The sequence below is a fragment of the Pan troglodytes genome, chromosome 17 (assembly GCF_028858775.2).
Source record: "Pan troglodytes isolate AG18354 chromosome 17, NHGRI_mPanTro3-v2.0_pri, whole genome shotgun sequence".
Taxonomy (NCBI): Eukaryota; Metazoa; Chordata; class Mammalia; order Primates; family Hominidae; genus Pan; species Pan troglodytes.
In genome coordinates, this window is record NC_072415.2 from 18,550,471 (window position 1) to 18,571,703 (window position 21,233).

Here is a 21,233-nt window from a genome sequence, read left to right on the forward strand (position 1 = left end):
ACCCCCTCTTTGGGGATGAGCTGATGGGCTTGGATGGTCTTTGGCTTCACTGTGTATGTGTGATTGCATAGACTCCTTAGTAGCCTCAGCCTGTTAATAACTGTGTTAGGCATGAAATGTGAACTCTAGAGAAGTCTGAACTTTTCAACTGAATGTAAAGTTTACAGCTCTACTGTGTTGTCTTTGTGTAGGTATATATGTAATGTTAATTTGTTGATGTTACAAAAATAGCAGATATTATCAGTGTTTATTACATATACAGTAATTTATGGGATCTGAGAAAGATTTGCTCACCTTAAGTCGGTTACCCAGGTTACTCCTCATTTGCTGCTTCTTTGCTACTTGTAACTCTTTAAAAAAATGTACCTTACAGTGTGTATCACAAAAAGATTGTCTGCACATGGGACGGGAAGCTGAAGATTTCTTTCTTTCTTTTTTTTTTTTTTTGAGACAGAATTTCGCTCTTGTTGCCCAGGCAGGAGTGCAATGGCTCAGTCTCAGCTCACTGCAACCTCTGCCTCCCAGGTTCAAGCGATTCTCCTGCCTCAGCCTCCTGAGTAGCTGGGATCACAGGCACACGCCACCACGCCTGCCTAATTTTGTATTTTTAGTAGAGATGGGGTTTCTCCATGTTGGTCAGGCTGGTATCGAACTCCTGACCTCAGGTGATCCACCAGCCTCGGCCTCCCAAAGTGCTGGGATTACAGGCATGAGCCACTGTGCCCGGCCGATTTATTTCATTTCTTATTCAGAGAATACATAATATTCTTTGGTCAGATGACTCTCTTTCTGTTTTTGCCAAGGTCCGAGACTTATTTGCCCTTGCTCGGAAGAATGCCCCTTGCATCCTCTTCATCGATGAAATCGATGCAGTGGGAAGGAAGAGAGGAAGAGGCAACTTTGGAGGGCAGAGTGAGCAGGAGAACACACTCAACCAGCTGCTGGTGGAGATGGATGGTGAGTGATCAAGGCTTTTGTATCTTTAACTGTACTTTTGTATTTTTTTTTGAGATGGAGTCTGACTCTGTTGTCCAGGCTGGAGTGAGTGGTGTGATTTCGGCTCACTGCATCCTTTGACCCCTGGGTTCAAGCGATCCTCCTGCCTCAGCCTCCTGAGTTTAAGCTGCACTTTCTTATGCCTTTCATGTCCCCAAAATGAGAGTCCTTATTCCAATATTGAGTATCACAAACAAAAAAAAAGCATTCCCTGAAACAAACAGCTCTTTTAAAAGGTGCTTTTATACTAATACAAATAATAGCAAAATATTTTTTCCTGGCAGCCTGCATAACTTAATATCGGTGTTAACATGCTGTTTGTGTCCGGTGTTTGAATAAGAGAAGAATTGGTGAAATGAGTCACAAAAGAATTACCATCTCATTCTCTAAATCATCACCATCTCTGAAGCATAAGGAAAATCTAAGCCTAACCAAGTGTGAATTTAGCAAATTTTGAATACTTTTTTACTAAGAGAGTAGCAGTCTTTCCATGCTAGCCAGCTTTTATTTCATTTAGGAAAGCCACTTCTCAGGATGTCATGTGTTCTTCCTGCTGGAAGATAAAAATGTGGGTGCTTGGTTGTTTGTGCAGAAAGGGGAAGCACAGTGCCAGTACTGAACTGGCTTCAATGATGAAGCCAGGCATAGGGGCAGAATAAGGAGGTAGAAATCCTCCTCTGTCCCGCGATGGTCAGCCCTGTTGCGTTCACATTGGAGCACCACATCTGAGGGAAATTCACCCAGGAGCTGCTGCCATGCCAGGGTCCTGAGGGTGAAGGGCCTGGGACCATGGCATTTACGTTGAGAAATGGGCAGTAACACTGAGCCACTTGAGTGTGGAGAAGAGGTGGGAGGTAGAGGTTGATCTCTGCCTTCAGATAGGCAGTTGGTTGTCCTGTGGCCCAGGGTGTCAGACACATCCTTTGCCAATTTAATCTGATTTTAAGACATTTTTAAAATTGACATTATCTGTTAAATTTCTAGTTAAATAAATTTAAATATTTGGTCATTTGTCTTTAGGAGATTTACTCGTAAAACTTTTAAGTCTAATATATGATTATTTTCAAGGACAAGCTGAATAGTAAAAAAATAATGCAAGTTTGTAACTTAAAAAACACTGGATAGGCCAGGGGCGGTGGTTCACGCCTGTAATCCCAGCACTTTGGGAGGCCCAGGCGGGTGGATCACCTGAGGTCAGGTGTTCGAGACCAGCCTGACCAACATGGAGAAACCCTATCTCTACTAAAAATACAAAAATTAGCCAGGTGTGGTGGGGCATGCCTGTAATCCCAGCTACTCGGGAGGCTGAGGCAGGAGAATTGCTTGAACCTGGGAAGCGGAGGTTGCGGTGAGCTGAGATCACGCCATTGCACTCCTGCCTGGACAACAGGAGTGAAACTCCGTCTCAAAAAAAAAAAAACAAAAAACACTGGATAATGAATAGAAAATGTGTTTACCGTAGCTATGAATTTGCAGTGCTCATATGTTCCTGATGGTGCACTGTTGCTTTCTGCCTCTTGTCATTTAATAGTGTTTGCATTTTTGTTATCTTTCAGGTTTTAATACAACAACAAATGTCGTCATTTTGGCCGGCACCAATCGACCAGATATCCTGGACCCCGCGCTGCTTAGGCCGGGGCGTTTCGACAGGCAGATCTTTATTGGTGAGATGATGTTTGCTGGGGCAGGTCCAGTGCTCATGAGTATAGGTGTGACTGTTTCAATATGATTTTCTTTTCCTTAAAAATGATTTCTAAAGGACCACCAGACATAAAAGGAAGAGCTTCTATTTTCAAAGTTCATCTCCGACCGCTAAAACTGGACAGTACCCTGGAGAAGGATAAATTGGCAAGAAAACTGGCATCTTTAACTCCAGGGTTTTCAGGTGAGTGGAAAATAACGAGGACACTATTTAGAAGCATATTAAAATCAGTAACAGTTACCAGGTACCGGTTTACTTTCTTACCTTTTCACTTCTTTACTGTGGGCTTCCTAAGTTTATATTCTCATTTTTATTTTTTTTGAGACAGAGTCTCGCTTAATTGCACAGGATGGACTGAGTGGTGTAATCATAGCTCACTGTAGCCTCAACCTTCTGGGCTCGAGTGATCCTCCTGCCTCAGCCTTGTTGCTGGGACTACAGGCATGTACCACCATGCCCAGCTAATTTTTTGATTTTGTGGAGACAGGGTCTTACTTATTATGTTGCACAGGCTGGCCCGAAACTCCTGGCTGTAAGTGATCCTCCTGCCTTGGCCTCCCAAAGTGCTGGGATTGTAGGCATGAGCCACTGTGCCCGACTATTTTTACTTTGTTATTATGGGAAATTTCAAACATACACAGATTTTGAGGAAATGGTGTAATGAACCCATCTGTACCTATCACCTAGTTTCAGGAACAATTACTAATTCACATCTAACCTTTTATCTATACCCTCTTCTCTTTCTGCTTCCTCTGGAGTATTTTGTGACAAATTCTTGACAATGTATCATTTTTTTCTATAAATATTGTAGGAATTATTCCTAAGCGTTTTTTTAAAAGCTCTATTGAAATAAAGTTAACTAAAAATCACCTGTATAAAGTGTACAATTAATGGTTTCTAGTATATTTACAGGGTTGTACAACCATCACTATAATTTTAAAACATTTTGGGCTGGGCACGATGGCTCACACCTGTAATACCAGCACTTTGGGAGTCAGAGGCAGGTGGATCACCTGAGGTCAGGAGTTCGAGACCAGCCTGGCTAACATGGCAAAACGCTGTCTCTACTAAAAATACAGAAATTAGCCAGGCATGGTGGTGCATGCCTGTAATCCCAGCTGTTCGGGAGGCTGAGGCAGGAGAATGGCTTGAACCCAGGAGGTGAGGTTGCAGTGAGCCTAAATCACCCCACTGCACTCCAGCCCAGATGAGAGAGCGAGATTCCGTCTCAAGACAATCAAACTTTATGTCTCTCTAGGTTTTTTTATTCTGTACATATGATACAAAAACATGTGGTTTTGGCCAGGTACGGTGGCTCACACCTGTAATCCTAGCACTTTGGGATACCGAGGCAGGTGGATCACCTGACGTCAGGAGTTCAAGACCAGCCTGGCCAATGAGGCGAAACCCTGTCTCTACTAAAAATACAAAAATTGCCGGGCGTGGTGGTGGGGGTGCTGTAATCCCAGCTACTCGGGAGGCTGAAGCAGGAGAATCGCTTGAACCTGGGAGGCGGAGGTTGCAGTGAGCTGAGATCACGCCATTGCACTCCAGCCTGGGTGACAAGAGCGAAACTCCATCTCAAAAAAATAAAAATAAAATAAAAACCTGTGGTCTTTTGTGCCTGGTTTATGTTCACTTAACATAATGAACAGGATTGATTCAAATTGTGGCAGGCATCAGAACTTCATTCCTTTTTGTGGCCAAGTAAATGTGCCATTGTTTGGCTATTCCACATCTTGGTATCCACCCATCAGTTGATGGCCATTTGGGCTGTTTCCACTTTTTGGCTATTATGAATAATGCTGCCATGAACATCGTTGTACAGATTTTTTGTGGTCATAGTGTTTCTCTTGGTATATACCTAGGAGTGGAATTGCTGGGTGATATGGTAACTCTAACTTTTTCAGGAACTGCCAGGTTTTTTAAATTACCTGTGCCATTTTACATTCCCACCAGTAACGTGTGAGGATCCCAGTTTCTCCACATCCTTGCCAGCACTCGTCACTGTCTTTTTTTATTATAGCCATCCTAGCTGGTGTGATTTGGCATCTCACTGTTGTTTTGATTTGCACTTCTCTAATGACTAGTGATGTTGAGCATCTTTTCGTGTGCTTATTCCAATAATTTTTTAATGTAAAATATGATCCTTTCCCATTCCCTATTTCTCTCCTTCTGAACGCAAAATGAAATAAAAAAAGAACAGTTTGAGAAGTATGAAAAGATTATATACAATAGTGTGGTCAGAAGATCATCATCTTGTTCCAGGGGTCCTAACTTTTTACTTGTCTTTGGACTTTGAAATTTATAATGTTTTAATATTTGTTTATTTAACACAGATGGTATGCTGTAGCTTATTTATGCTACCATATACTTAACTGAAAAGTTAATTTAAAGAGATGGATCTAAAAAGCATTTGACAAGCTTTTAGCTATATTTCAATTTAGTTGTTTCACTGAATGTACTAGGTGATTATAAAAATTAGATTTCTCATCATATATCAGTACTTCACCTAATATCTATGCAAGCCATTTTTCCAACACAGGTGATAGAACTAAGTTATTTAAATGAGCATTTTTAGATGCTGTCTTAGTTTGCTATTATGTGAGCTATATTGTCTATTAAGGTAAATAGTTGCCTGTAATTATCTATTGACTACTAATACTTTGATCTTAGTTCAGAGGGCCAGAATTATACCAGGCTTACATTAAACGCTAGAATAGCTTAGGGTTATCATGAGTCAAAACAGAATTATATTTACACAAAACCTTTATTCATTGTACTGCTGATTTAAAAATTAACTATGGATTTGGCTGTCCATATCGTGTGACTGATCAGTTTGGGCGTATTTCGGTGGGTAAGCTGTTCTGTGTTCATTTTTTAGGTGCTGATGTTGCTAATGTCTGTAATGAAGCTGCGTTGATTGCTGCAAGGCATCTGTCAGATTCCATAAATCAGAAACACTTTGAACAGGCAATTGAGCGAGTGATTGGTGGTAAGGAAACTGAACATAACTCAAGTGGAAAGGCTGATAAAATGAATTTGAGGCCAGGGATTTCTCTGGGCAAGAACTAGAAGCAAAGAAAGTGTATCCACTCAGCCCTGGGGCCCACCACACTTGTGCTCTCTTGGCGTCATGGCCCCTCCCATGCCTCTCCTCCCTCTCCTCCTTCTTCCTGCCACCGTCCCCTGCCACCTGCCCTCTGCATAGAGGTCTATGGTGCTGGGTGAGTTTGAGATGGCAGCTGACGAATGCTTTGCTTGCACAGGCAGCCAGCAGCGAGGTGTCTACCCATGAACTATACCAATCAAGTTTGTTAAAAAGCTCACAACCTTCCTGTTTACAAAAGTTTCATCACATGAGTTAGAGGTGCTCTGTGCTAGATACAGGTGATGGGTGTAAAATATCTGTAACAGCCGGGTGCGGTGGCTCACGCCTGTAATCCCAGCACTTTGGGAGGCCGAGGCGGGCAGATCACAAGGTCAGGAGTTTGAGACCAGCCTGGCTAACATAGTGAAACCCCATCTCTACTAAAAATACAAAGATTAGCCAGGCATGGTGGCTCATACTTGAAGTCTCAGCTACTTGGGAGGCTGAGGCAGGAGAATCGCTTGAACCCGGGAGGCAGAGGTTATGGTGAGCCGAGATCGTGCCACTGCATTCCAGCCTGGGCAGCAGAGTGAGTCTCTGTCTCAAAATAATAATAATAATAATAATAAATAAAATAAAATAAAATAAAATAAAATAACTGTAACAGGAGTAGAGCTGGAAGTGCTTCCTCAGTCAGCATAGGGGGAGCGCACACAGTGCGTTTTCTTAGCATTCCATAGGGCTTCTGATTTAATCCCCAAAGGCAAGTAGCAATTCAAGTACTTGGGCATTCAAAGGAGGGGAAAGCCCTGCACCAGGCAGATTTCCACGGAAGAGGAGGGGTGTGCCCCAGGCTCAGGATAAAACTGGGGTGTGACGTGGAAGTGGCCTGGCAGATGGACTTGAGGCAGTCTACCCTGTGTTGAGGGAGAGTAAACTGGTCAGTTTTGGAAAGTCTTGAATGTTAAGCTCAAAGGCTTTAAAAATTTTGTCCTATGGCCAGTGTTGAATTAAGGTGGGTTTTTTTTTGTTGTTGTTGTTTTGTTTTGTTTTTTTGTTTTCTGAGACAGAGTCTCATTCTGTCACCCAGGCTGGGGTGCAGTGGCACAATCTCGGCTCACTGCAACCTCCACCTCCAGGGTTCAAATAAACAGCCTTCCGAGTAGCTGCTATTACAGGCACCTGCCACCATGCCCGGCTAATTTTTGTACTTTTAGTAGAGATGGGGTTTCACCATGTTGGCCAGGCTGGTCTCTAACTCCTTTTTTTTTTGAGATGGAGTCTTGCCCTGTCCCCCAGGCTGAAGTGCAGTGGCTTGATCTTGGCTCACTGCAACCTCCACCTTCCGAGTTAAAGCAATTCTCCTGCCTCAGCCTCCCAAACAGCTGGGATTACAGGTGCGTGCCACCATGCCTGGCTAATTTTTGTATTTTTAGTAGAGATGGGGTTTCACCATGTTGGCCAGGCTGATCTCGAACTGCTGACCTCAGGTGATCTACCTGCCTCAGCCTCCCAAAGTGCTGGGATTACAGGCATAAGCCACTGAATAACATAATGATCGATGGTATTTTAGGAGAATGAATCTGGCTTTGAAGAGGAGGGAAGCATCTGGAGGCAGAGAACCTTGCAGTCATCACTGTGAGCACCGTGAGCCCACAGCTTAGCAGGGGGGAGCACCAGTGACAGCTGTAAAAAAAATGAGGACAGACTGAGAGACCGCAGGATGTGGGGCGCTTGCAAAGGCAGCTGGCTCGTAGAGAATGAGCTGTCCTGCATGTGAGCCGGGGCAGGGTATGCATGTGTGACTTGGGAACAGGCAGTGGTGGTCCCAGGGTGTGCCAGGTGGAGTGAGGTGGGCGGTTGGGGACACTTGGAGCCACCCTCCTGGGAGAGAGGGAGTTGCAGAGGAAATGTTACCCAGTGCTCACATTTGGTAAGAGGAGAGAAAGGTGAGTCAGCAAGGTCACCGGTGCTCATGGTGTACCACAAGCACTGAAGGTGCATCAGCAGACAAGCGAGGAAGATGTGCCAGTAACAGGGACCTGTAGGCTGGAGGGGACAGGAAATGAGGCGCTGGCAGTAGGGCAAGGCACAGGGGTGTGGAGGAGGAAGAGGAACTTTGGATTTGGCAGTGAGCGTGTTAGGGTGACTTTTGACAGTTCATCTGAGTAGAGGGTACAAAACCAGACGAGTGGGGCTTCCAATGAGGACATAGAGGCTGGTAGAGCAATGTGGTTTGCCGGGGATAGGTGCCCAGTAAACAATGAATTGTTGAATGAATGAATCACCAGACCTCTTATTCTATAAATTTGTTATTGAAAAGATAAACCTCAGATGGTAAGAGTTGTGAATGGAATGAAGCAAAATATAATAATTCACTGTAGAGACAGGTGAAAACTGTGTATTTATGCCTTTTTTTTAGGTTAAGGAGAAGTGATCAGAGAGGGTGGGGCAGAGTGGGCAGCCACACAGCCGCAGGTTTTGCTCTGAGGCAGCTGCTGGCCCCACAGGCAGTGTTGTGTAGTGAGATAGGCACTGAGAAAATGAATGACTCCTAAGGTGAACTGTGGGGAAAGGCTTCTTTGGTTTTACAGATAAGCCAGAAGTGTTCATCGGCAGACAGACTTAACTCCTGTTTTGTAACTTCCCGCTCTGTGGCATATGCTTGTCTTGGGTTGTGTCATTGGGAACACAGCTTTTGTTTTTGTCTTCCAGTCTCCTTAACATCAGCTGAGAAATTCTCAGGTGGATTACCATGAACATGGCAAAACTACTTTTGCCACTGTGTGATGATTTGTTTTAGTACAAATGGCGCAGTTAGTTTTTACAGCACAGAGGTACGGAGTGAGGGGCAGAGCCCACCTTGATCCAGGCCAGAGAAGAATCACGCTCAGACGGGAGTCTGGTCAGCACTGTGGTGGACACGGGCTGCAGCACGGGTCTTGTGGGCCCTGTGTCGCTGGGGTTTGCCCTCTGGGTCTGCTCTGCCACTTCTGTGGCTCGCTCTGAGCCATAGGGCCGGCTGGTTAGGTGAGGGTGCGCCAGCATCAGCCTGGCTCGCTCCACCTAGGTAGCTCCAGGTGTTGAACTGGCTCCCTGCTTTCTCAGACTCTCTTCTGCCTTCCAGCAGAACAGACAACAGGTAGTGTCTTATGGCAGGCATCTTCTCGTGCCCAGTATTTGATAATTCTGAATACCTAGACTATGCGATGAGGACCTTTCCAGAGTTTTGGTTTCTGTAATTTTGCGTGTTTTAAAATGACCTTAATGCTGAATTTTATTTTACATTTCTATTTGTTTCCCAAAACACAGGGTGTATGGCTTAAAAGTGAGAGAGTTAGGGTGAAAGCAGGCCTGGGGATGGGGGAGTGAGTGCATTTTTGCTGTAGTTGTATTTTGAACTTGACCTTTTGCTTTTATTCTGACCTTGATTGGGAATTCTATTTAATTTTTTAAAAAAATTTTTAACTTAATTTAATTTTTTTTTTTTTGAGACGGATTCTTACTCTGTAGCCCAGGCTGGAGTGCAGCGGCATGATCTCAGTTCACTGCAACCTCCGCCTCCTGGGTTCAAGTGATTCTCCTGCCCCAGCCTCCCTAGTAGCTGGGAGTACAGGCGCTCACCACGACGCCTGGCTAATTTTGTATTTTTAGTAGAGACGGGGTTTCACCATGTTGGCCAGGCTGGTCTCGAACTCCTCACCTCAAGTGATTGGACCACCTCAGCCTCCCAAAGTGCTGGGATTACAGGCATGAGCCACTGCGCCTGGCCTTGATTAGGAATTTTTGGATTGTGATAGGCAGCTCAGTCTCCAAACCCCATTTTAGGTAAGGCAATGTATAGCACTGTATAACAGTCTTTTAATGTCAGTGTCACTAAAACAATGGCTTGGGTTTTTTTGTTGTTATTTTGTTAGGCTTAGAGAAGAAAACGCAGGTTCTGCAGCCTGAGGAGAAGAAGACTGTGGCATACCACGAAGCAGGCCATGCGGTTGCCGGCTGGTATCTGGAGCACGCAGACCCGCTTTTAAAGGTGAAGCAGGGTAGCTGCACTAGGCAGCCAGTGCATGCGTGAGCAGATGCTTGCTGCAGTCACTCAAGAAGCAAGCTACACTCCTGCAAAGGAGAAAGAAACAAGGCTTTAGCCAAAACTTCTGGTAACTTCTGGTAACCATAGTTGCACAAACCGTCCCATAGATAAATATAAAATTTGGACAGAAAATTATTTAAAGGGACCACAGAGTGTCCAAAAGCAGGCGAGAGCTGGAGAGTTTGCTCCTATAAAGCAGCAGCTGCAGTGGGTTTGAACTGGGAGCCTGTGGCTTTCTTGCCAAAGGGTTTTTCATAATCTCCACACTACAGTGGTATGAGACATAGTCTTTATTATCCTGAGGTGGTAGAGGAGATAGTCCAGGACTTGAAGAATACTGGAAATTTAACAGGAAAATCCCAGAAGCAAGAAAACTACCAAGGGGTGAGGCCCGAATCTGAGCAGGAACTGCCCAAATCCCAGGCCGACCACTAAACTACACATGCACAGTGGCGATCCCAGAGAACCTGGCAAAAGGGTAAGCAGAGACCAAAGAGAAATCTACCCCTGAAAGACGGGGGAACCACGTGAGATTTTTAAGTTTTTTGCTTTTCAACTGAGGCATTTCCCGAACTGCTGCAGCACAGATGACAGAAAGCAGCTGCCTCCCTGCCTTGCGATGAGTATCAGGGCTGCTGGGAATTGAGGTGGGCCAGGGATGTGGGGGTCCCCTGAAGCAAGGGAACCATAGAGAAGACAACATTAGAGTGTCCATAAAACATCCTAAGGAACCCACAGAGAACCCACTACAACTAATAAGTAAAGTTAGCAAGGTTGAAGAATTCAAGGTCAGTATACAAAGACCAATTGTATTTCTGTGTATTAGCAATAAACAATTGGAAAATGAAATTTTAAAAATTCAATTTCATTAGCAATTTCAGTAGCATCTAAAAACTCGAAATATGGAGGAATAAATTTAAGAAAATATTTATAGGACATGCACATTGATACACAAGACCTAAATAAAAATAGAGGTGGACTTTGCTCATGGAGTGTTACATCAATTCTCCCAAAACAAATTGATAATTTCAGTGCAATCTCTGGTAATTATAGCAGATTTTTTTGTGTGTGGAAATTGAGAAGCTGAATCTAAAACCGATATGGAAATACAAATGAGTAAGAGTAGCCAAAACAGTGTAAGTTACTCACCCCAGTATTAAGACTGTGCAGCTACAGTGATGAGAGTGTAGTGCTAGTAAGAGGACTGGCACGCAGGCCAGTGGGGTGGAATGGAGCCCGGAAAGTGAACCACAAACTTTTGGTTCACAGAGGTACCAGGATAATTCAAGGGGGAGGAATTGTCTTATCTACAGGTGGTTCTGGCAACACAGTATTCACAGGAAAAATGGTGAACGTTAACCCTTGCATCATATGCAAAAAATAATTTGAAATAGGTCATAAAAACTAAAACCATCAAACTTCTAGGAGAAAATACAGGTAAAAGTCTTTGTGGCCTTGATTATGCAAAAATTTCTTGGGACACAAAAAGCATGAGCCACAAAAGAAAAAGTTGATAAGTGGGATCTCATCAAAATTTCAAACTCTCTTTCTTTGAAAGACAGTTAAGAAAATAAAAAGGCAAGCCACGCCCTCCAAAAATACATGCAGTACATATATAGGACAAAGGACTTATTTCTAGAACCTGTAAAGAACCCTTAGAACTCAATAATAAGAAAACAACCCAGTAAAACAATGGGCGAAAGATTTAAACATGCATTTCCCAGAAGGTGTATGAGTGGGCATTAAGCACACACAGGGTATCATTATTTATCAGGGACATGCAAATTCACCCATGAGCTACCTGAACATACTTGCTAGAATGGTTAAAATGAAAAAGAGACAGTCTTCATTGTTGATAAGGATATGGAGCAGTTGAAACGCTCACACGTTATTGATAGGAATGTAAAATGGGGCCGGGTGCAGTGGCTCACGCCTGTAATCCCAGCACTTTGGGAGGCCGAGGCAGGCGGATCACTTGAGGTTAGGAGTTTGAGACCAGCCTGGCTAATGTGGCGAAACCTGTCTCTACTAAAAATAGAAAAATTAGCCAGACATGATGGTGAACGCCTATAGTCCCAGCTACTCGGGAGACTGAGGCAGGAGAATCACTGGAGACGGGGAGGATCACTTGAACCCAAGAGGCGGAGGCTGCAGTAAGCAGCAATCGTGCCACTGCACTCCAGCCTGGGGGACAGAATGAAGCTCTGCCAAAAACAAAAAAAGGGAATGTAAAATGGTACCATTGTTTTGGAAAACAGTTTGGCAGTTTCTTACAAAGGTAGACGAATGCTTCCATGTGACCAAACAATTCAACTCTTATTTCCCCAAGAGAAATAAAAACCTATGTCCATGCAAAGACTGTTACTACTTTATGTATAATATCAATAAACTGAAAATAACCCTGACTTCCATCAAGAATGAAATGGATATTTGGTATGTTTGTAGCAGTGGAGTGCCACACAGCAGTAAAAATGAATGATTATTAATACACACAGCAGTATCTATGGATCTCAAAAACAGGGAAAGAGGCCAAACAATGAAGTATGTGCCATACAATTTCATTTATTTGCAATTCTAGAAGCTAAACTAATCCGTAGGGACAGAAGGCATGTCTGTGGTTGCCTGGGGTTGGGTGTGGAGGGAAAGACTCTCTACCAATGGGTACAAGGGAACTTTCTGGGCATGATGAGAATATTCTGTATCTTCATTGTGGCTTGATGTTATGTTTGTCAAAACTCATTGAACTCTACACTTCAGATGGGTGCATTTTACCATATATGTCATCTCTCAACTGAATTTTTTAAAAATTAAAGGAATTTAATTGCAAAAGAGGACTGGAAAGGAAAGGCTGCCTAGCATCTTGGCCTGCTGTACCCCTCTTCCTTCAAAGGAGGGTGTGGCCACGTCCGACAGCAGAGTTGAATGAAGCCTGCATGCTTGCACAGCATCAGAACTGTCAGAATGTCAAGATGGAATACTTTCAATTGAGTTTTACAAAAAGACAAGAAATTTGCTGGGTGTGGTGGCGCATGCCTGTAAACCTAGCACTTTGGGAGGCCAAGGTGGGGGAATTGCTTGTAGTCAGGAGTTTAAGACCATCCCGAGCAGCAAATTGAGACCCTGTTTTTACTTAAAAAAAAAAAAAAAAAAGCCATTTAGAATTCTAAGGTGAAGCTGGACGTGGTAGCTCACGCCTGTAATCCCAGCAGTTTGGGAGGCTGAGGCAGGAGGATCACAAGCTCAGGCGTTCGAGACCAGCCTGACCAACATGGTGAAACCCCTTCTTTACTAAAAATAAAAAATTAGCCAGGCCTGGTGGTGGGCGCCTATAATCCGAGCTACTCAGGAGGCTGAGGCAGGAGAATCACTTGAACCTGGGAGGTGGAGGTTGCAGTGAGTTGAGATCGCGCCACTGCACTCCAGCCTGGGTGACAGAGCAGGACTCAATCTCAATCTCAAGAAAAAAACACTCTAAGGTGAACTTGTCCTGAGAGAAAATACTCCTCCTGAGCAGTCACTGCTAGATCACATCCCACTAAGGCTGATGAACTGTGCGGCTGTTGTGCTTATTTTTAGTCAATGAGTTTATCTGTTTATACACAGATGTTTTGATCAAGTCTTCATCTGTAGTAGGATCTTCAACACTGTTTTCTACTTACCAGGTATCCATCATCCCACGTGGCAAAGGACTAGGTTATGCTCAGTATTTACCAAAAGAACAATACCTCTATACCAAAGAGCAGCTCTTGGATAGGATGTGTATGACTTTAGGTGGTCGAGTCTCTGAAGAAATCTTCTTTGGAAGAATTACAACTGGTGCTCAAGATGACTTGAGAAAAGTAACTCAGAGCGCATATGCCCAAGTGAGTATATGAAAGAGTGCGTTTCCTCCTCATGTATTCATATTTGCACGAGAAATTGACATTCCATGAATGGCTCTGAAACAATATAGTTGTTGCTTCACTGTTTTAGGCTTTTTAGGCAAGGATTATCTCTTAAAAGAAGTAAAGCAATTAAAACTTATGAAGAGAAACTTTATTTTTTTGAGACACAGTCTCCCTCTGTTGCCCAGGCTGGAGTGCAGTGGCTCTATCTTGGCTCACTGCAACCTCTGCCTCCTGGGTTCAAGTGATTGTCCTGCCTCAGCCTCCTGAGTAGCTGGGATTACAGGCAGGTGCCACCACACGTGGCTAATTTTTTTTTTTTTTTTTTTTTTTTTTTGAGACTGAGCCTCGCACTCTTGCCCAGGCTGGAGTGCAGTGGTGCAATCTTGGCTCACTGCAAGCTCTGCCTCCCAGGTTCACACCATTCTTCTGCCTCAGCCTCCTGAGGAGCTGGGGTTACAGGCGCCCGCCACCACGCCCGGCTGATTTTTTTGTATTTTTAGTAGAGACAGGGTTTCACTGTGTTAGCCAGGATGGTCTTGATCTCCTGACCTCGTGATCCTCCAGCCTCCCAAAGTGCTGGGATTACAGGCATGAGCCACTGTGCCCAGCTTTTTTGTTTTGTTTTTTTTTTTTTTGATCTGGAGTTTTGCTCTTGTTGCCCAGGCTGGAGTGCAATGGTGTGATCTTGGCTCACCGCAACCTCCGCCTCCTGGGTTGAAGCAATTCTCCTGCCTCAGCCTCTTGAGTAGCTGGGATTACATTCATGTGCCACCACGCCTGGCTAGTTTTGTATTTTTAGTAGAGACGGGGTTTCTCCATGTTGGTCAGGCTGGTCTTGAACTCCTGACCTCAGGTGATCCGCCCGCCTCGACCTCTCAAAGCGCTGGGATTACAGGCATGAGCCACTGTGCTTGGCTGAGAAACCTTTTTTTTTTTTTTTTAAGACAGAGTCTCGGTCGCCCAGGCTGGAGTGCAGTGGCGCCATCTGGGCACACTGCAAGCTCCGCCTGCCAGGTTCACGCCATTCTCCTGCCTCAGCCTCCCAAGTAGTGCCCGCCACCATGCCTGGCTAATTTTTTGTATCTTTAGTAGAGGCGGGCATTTCACTGTGTTAGCCAGGATGGTCTTGTCTCCTGACCTGGTGATCCGCCTGCCTTGGCCTGCCAAAGTGCTGGGATTACAGGCGTGAGCCACCGTGCCCGGCCCCGAGAAGCCTTTTTTTAGTACAGTATTTAAAAGTTTATTTCAGGCTGGGCGTGGTGGCTTTGATATGTATTTTTTCTCTAGCACCTCATTGAAGCTTTTCTAGTTCTGATTTAAGTAGATCTTTCATATCATATGTCATTTCCCTGATTTCTTTTAGCCTGTTTTGAAATAAGAAGATATGGATTTCCTCTGTAATATTGACACGTCTTTTCTTCCCACTTTTCTTATCTCTGGAGACGCTATTCAGCTTATTTTTTTCTTATAATAACTTTATAAGGGATTTTTCTATTGCCTATTTTTACATGAAATTTGTTCTGCTGCTCTCTTGGGTGGGAGGAGGTCTAGGAGCTTTTCTGACTGTGTTCATGAAATGTTAGGAATGTGGTTTCCTACCTTCCAAGCATCCCTGGCTGTTTGATCCCCACTCTTATCTGGGCCTTCTCTTTTTTCCAGTGAGTTTGGGTCTTACTTGCAGAAGCCTCCTCCTTTGTGGTGCTGGTTAGTTTTGGGGGCTCATGGGTCCAGACTGGATCAGCTTCTTCAGACTGTCCCCTGGGCCCCATAGACTCAGTGAACGGGGAAATGCAGTTGCCCTTCTGGTCTCACATGTTCGCAGCGTGAGTGGCATGCCATCCTTCCTGGGAAGAACCTGTTGGCAGCTGGGGGTTCTTGTTTCTTCAGGTCTATCAGATGCTTCTTGCTTCTTCTCTACTTTCTCTTGTACAGATAGTAATATCAGGCCAGGCACGGTGGCTCATACCTATAATCCCAGCACTTTGGGAAGCTGAAGTGGGAGGATAATTTGAGCCCAGAAGGTCAAAGCTGCAGTGAGCTATGATCATGCACTGCATTCCAGCCTGGGCGACAGAACAAGACCCTGTCTCAAAACAAAAACAAAAAGAAACCAGGTAGTGGCTGGGCTCACGCCTGTAATCCCAGCACTTTGGGAGGCCGAAGCGGGCAGATCACCTGAGGTCAGGAGTTCAAGACCAGCCTGGCCAACATGACAAAAACCCGTCTCTATTAAAAATACAAAAATTAGCCGGGAGTGGTGGCAGGTGCCTATAATCCCAGCTGCTTGGGAGGCTGAGGCACGAGAATCGCTTGAACTCGGGATGTGGAGGTTGCAGTGAGCCAAGATGGTGCCACTGCACTATAGCCTGGGCAACAGACCAAGACTCTGTCTAAAAAAAAAAAAAAAAAAGAGAAATCAGGTAGTAATATCATACAGTTGGGATTTGCATCCTAACTTTGTTGTAGGTGTTATGCCTGGGCTTCTGGCTCTGTGTTTCTAGTCGTGGGTTTAAAGCACTGTGCTGCTGCTGCTGCTGCTGGCTACACAGAGCACCCTTGTGCACTTTAGCCGGCTCCGGGCTGCTGTGTAGATTTTGTCTGGTTAAAGAACAATCATATGTAATCACCACTAATTATGTATTTTTCAGATTGTTCAGTTTGGCATGAATGAAAAGGTTGGGCAAATCTCCTTTGATCTCCCACGTCAGGGGGACATGGTATTGGAGAAACCTTACAGTGAAGCCACTGCAAGATTGATAGATGATGAAGTACGAATACTTATTAATGATGCTTATAAAAGAACAGTAGCTCTTCTCACAGAAAAGAAAGCTGATGTGGAGAAGGTAGGTGCCAGTTGTGGGAATAATTCTTTACAGTTTTGCAAAAAAAAGATTGAAGTGATAGATAGACTGTTCTGGTTGGTGTGTAGACTGCAGAATTCCCTCTCTCTGGCTCACCCATGGGTCCGTTCGTTCTGATGTTTCGTTGTCTGCTCTGTCTTCATGGGGGGGTTGCAATGTGGTGAGCAGAAGTTGACACTGTCCCGGCTCCTGTGGCTCTTAGGAATGTGACTGAATGATTAATGAAGTCTGTCAGTAACCACGAAGTAAACAAATCAGGACTCTCCCTCACCAGATAGTTCGCAGTACTCCTAATGAGAAGCATGATTGCCTGGTTTACCATTGTGTTTCACCTCTAAAATAAATAGGTAGTGAAAGATGAAAGGGCAAGTAAAAGAAGCAGCCAAACTGATAAGTGGGAAATTGGTACGTGAAAGTTACCTTGCTTGTGGCTTGCTCATGAACTTCCACAAGAAAGCATTGTGTTTGTCGTTGTTGTACCTCATTTGATAGCACCTACAAAAGGAAGGGACCCTTTCTGAACTCAGTGGATTTCTTGCATATGGTAACTTCTTAATTTTCCAGAGTCCATGTGAAAACAATTAGAATTAAAAAAAACTTTGAATATTCTATACTGTAATGAGAAAAACACAAATGTAAAAGCCTTTTATAAGGGATTGACACAACTGCCTAATAGATTTATTTTGCCTGCTGCCCAGGTACAGCCAGTTTCTCAAGACAGGGGAATTGCAGTAGAGAAAGAGCTTAATTCATGCAGAGCTGGCTGAATGGCAGCCTGGAGTTTTATTATTACTCAAATCGGTCTCCTTGGAGACCAGGGTTTTTCAAGGATAGTTTGGCAGATAAGGGCCAGGGAGTGGGGAATGCTGGCTGGTTGGTTGGGGCAGAGGTGAAATCATAGGGCATGGAAGCTATCCTCCTGTGCTGAGTCAGTTTCTGAGTGGGGCCACAGGACCAGTTGGTAAGTCCAGGTGGAGCCATTGGTTGTCAGAAATGCAAAAAGCTGAAAAGCTATCGCAAAAGGCCAAGCCTAAGTTTTACAGTAGAGATGTTATCTGTAGGAGTAATTGGGGAAGTTGCAAATCTGACCTCCCTAATAATGGCTGGTAATTATTTAACCATGCCTACATCTTAGTAGAATGCAGTCTCCTCTTATCCTCCTAACTTGGTGGCCTTTCATTAGTTTTACAAGGGCAGTTTAGTTTTGGGGAGGTGCTATTATCATTTAAACTATAAATTCCTCCCGAAGTTAGCTTGGCCCACACCCAGGAACAAGCGAGGACAGTGTGTGAGGCTAGAAGCAAGATGGAGTCAGCCATGCCAAATTTCTCTTGCCGTTATAATTTTGTAAAGGCAGCTTCACTAAGATTATGCTGTTCAATCAGCAAGTCTTCAAGAAGTCGACTATAACCCGTATGTTAGACGATTCAGAAGAATCCATGCTGTCGGTGCACAGAAGTGTGCAGTGAAATGAGTGAGCGCCAGCATCCCCAAAACACTGGAAAGCATGCAGCAGGGCTCTGCGGAAGGAAAGGCCAGCATGGGCAGAGTGGTCCAGGACGGCTCTGCAGGAGATAGGGCCGAGGTACCCAGAAGGATGAGCAGGTCATAGAGCTGAAGGAAGGGGAAGGAAGAGTGTGCGGCGTGGAGCCCGGGGGCAGCCCTGAGCCTGCTGCAGTTGCAGGCGGTGGACCTTGTAGACCCAAGAGTGGCTGAGACAGATCTCTGTCAGCTTAGAGGTTTGTTTCGTCAAGGTTGAGGATGTACCCAGGGAAAAAGAAACACCAGTTACAGGGGATCTGTGGTCCCTGCTTTTTCCAGAGAGAGCTTCGAGGGCTTGAATATTTAAAGGGGAAAGAGTGGCAGGAAGGGAAGGAGGAAGGGAAAAAAGAGGAGGGTAGGTGGTGAGGTGAGTGGTGGCATTCTTGATTTTTGCCCACTGAATCCACATGTGAAAGGAGGGGTAGAGGGATGTCAGTTACGCATGCATCTCTTGTTCAGTAAATCCTCATTTTACATGCAATAAAGTAAACATAGAGTAGAAGAAGGAGTCAAATACACATTTGTCTCAGGTTGGCAGAGGGATGATTTCTGGTCTGGTCTTTGTCCATTCCTGTGAGATAAGCTGTTAACTTACATTGTCAGGGTGAGATCCAGCAGAACTTTGTTTCAGGGTAAAGGTTTTAGGGCCCACAAGGAATCTCCTTGTGAGCAATGAGTGAGGGAGGCCACCTGGGGAGGTAAATGGTTTCTGTCTTTGCAGCCATCTCTTTAGGAACAATAGGAAGGCAGCTCTTGTGCAACTCAGTTTCCAAGCTTAACTTTTCCCCTTGGCATAATGCATTTAGGGTCCCGAGATTTTATTTTCCTTTCATAAGTCCCAGGCCCTCCAGAGCTAGGTAGAAAGTTGAGGCACACAGCTTTAGAAGTAGAAGTGATCTTAAAAATGATCTAACCCAGCCTCCTTATTTTGTAGTAGTTCTTAAAGGAGTCCTTAAAGAATCTTGAGCAGAAATGATGAAAAGATCATTTCAGGAGAGTGTGGTGGCAGCATGCCAGCTGGATTGGAACAGGAACACAGACCAGACCAGCTTGGAAGCAGTGGGGGCATCTCAACACTCCTCAGGTGGTGCCTGCAGGGGTGGCCATGAAAATAAAAAGGCAAAGGCAGAGCTGGAAAACCAAGACTTCATAGAGAACAAAAGAGAAGAAAGCCCAAGAATGACTCCAAGGCATCCCTGGGCAGGGGGAGGAAAGGGAGTGATAAAGGGTTTGGTCTCAACACCCAAGAGGATTTGAGCAAGGCGCATTTGCAATCAGAATATGAACAGAGGTCAGGGCTGCCAGATAGCCAGGTGTTGAGCTGTGAAAGACAGGAACGCAGAAGAGCCCAGTCCAGATGAGCCCTCTGTGAGGCACTGAGGAGGTCTGCAGTGATGTGAGAATCTCCCCAGTTCTCCCACCCATCCACAGTCTCAGTGTCTGTACTCACACGACTCACACTGCACAACCAAGGTCTGTTTATTGAAAGGAGAATTGGGTTAGCATGGTGAGGCTCTTGAAACACTGGACAGTTTTGAAGTACTTTCTGGTCCATCAGAGAGAATGAGCCACGTGCAGAATACTGCAGAGCCAGCCAGGAGATAGGGAGGCTATGGAGAAGAGAGGGGCTAAGGCCTGTGCTCCTGAAACCATTGCCTTCCAGACTCTGCGAGGGCAGGGAGTATGTACCTGAGGGCTTGCCAGCATTCACCCAACACCTGTGTACCAGGCACTGCCTGAGGGTTCCTTTCTGAAAACCCTGTGACCTCATGAGGTGGCTAACATTAGTGACCTCTTACATCAGTTTCAGGTGAAGAAGCTGTTAACAGAGAGAGGTCAGGTAGCTTTGCTTAGGGTCATACAGTAGGTAAGCGGCACAGCCAGGGTCTGACCCAGGTGTCCTGCCTGCAGAGCCCTGGTCGTTCCCCTCTCCCTGAGCCTCTGTGGCCCTGTAAGGCAGCTGCGGAGGGCTGCCAAGCACTTGGTGGCCACTGTGAATCGAGAACTGTTAAATGTCAAGTGCATGCTGGTTACTGAAGATTCAGCATGAAGAAAGGAATGTAAAAAAACCTCGATCATGTTTTGTGTCGTCACATGTTGAAATAATATTTTGGCCAAGCACTGTGGCACATGTCTATAATCCCAGCACTTTGGGAGGCTGAGGTGGGTGGATCACTTGAGCCCAGGAATTCGAGACTAGCCTGGGCAACATGGTGAAACCCCGTTTCTACTAAAAATATAAAAAATTAGCCCGGCATGGTGGTGTGCATCTGTAGTCCCAGCTACTTGGAAGCTGAGGTGGGAGGATCACCTGAGCCCAGGAAGTTGAGGCTAGAGGCTACAGTGAGCTGTGATCACGTCACTGCATTCCAGCCTGGGTGACAAGTGAGACCCTGTTTCAGGGGGAAAAAAATATATATATAATTATATATTTTATGTATAATTATATATTTATATATAAAATATATAAAAATATGTATATATAATCTATAATATATATTTATATAATATATAATCTATATTTATAATATATAATCTATATATATTATATATTTATATAATTATATATCATATATTTATATAATAGATTATATATTTTATATATAATTTATATTATATGTAATATATATTTATATAGTGTATGTTATATATAATATTTATTTTTTATATATTGGATTAAATTATTGAAATGTAAATGATCACCCACAACTATGGTGTGTGTGTGTGTGTGTGTATAAGCAAATTGAGAATTAAAAATGGCCTAAGAATGAATCCTAAAGCTTTTTTCCCTTACGTATATGCAGACAATATATTTTTAAAATCAGAGCATTATAGTTTTCTGGTTTTCTAAACAATCCTAATCTTTTAGAGATATAGACAAAATATATATATATATATGGATAAAATGATATGACATCTGGGATTTTCTTAAAAATAATCTAGAGAGCTGAAACAAGAATGTTTCTAAATTGATCACTGTTGATAGTGGTTACATGGGGATTATCCATTCTTTCCACTTTTGTACCTATTTGAAACATTTTATAATAAAATTTTTAAAAACTGA

The 21,233-nt window shown here is 44.1% G+C and overlaps 1 protein-coding gene across 2 annotated transcripts in view; it reads left to right on the forward strand.

Annotated features, from left to right (window-relative positions):
* AFG3L2 (AFG3 like matrix AAA peptidase subunit 2) overlaps nt 1–21,233 on the forward strand; it is a 48,278-nt gene that overhangs the window by 23,539 nt on the left and 3,506 nt on the right. For both annotated transcript variants that reach the window (XM_512199.7, XM_063795927.1), the window contains 7 exons: nt 804–957; nt 2,553–2,660; nt 2,756–2,881; nt 5,583–5,693; nt 9,707–9,822; nt 13,542–13,742; nt 16,415–16,609. In XM_512199.7, coding sequence (XP_512199.2) covers nt 804–957; nt 2,553–2,660; nt 2,756–2,881; nt 5,583–5,693; nt 9,707–9,822; nt 13,542–13,742; nt 16,415–16,609 — 1,011 coding nt within the window. The remainder of the gene's footprint in view (nt 1–803; nt 958–2,552; nt 2,661–2,755; nt 2,882–5,582; nt 5,694–9,706; nt 9,823–13,541; nt 13,743–16,414; nt 16,610–21,233) is intronic.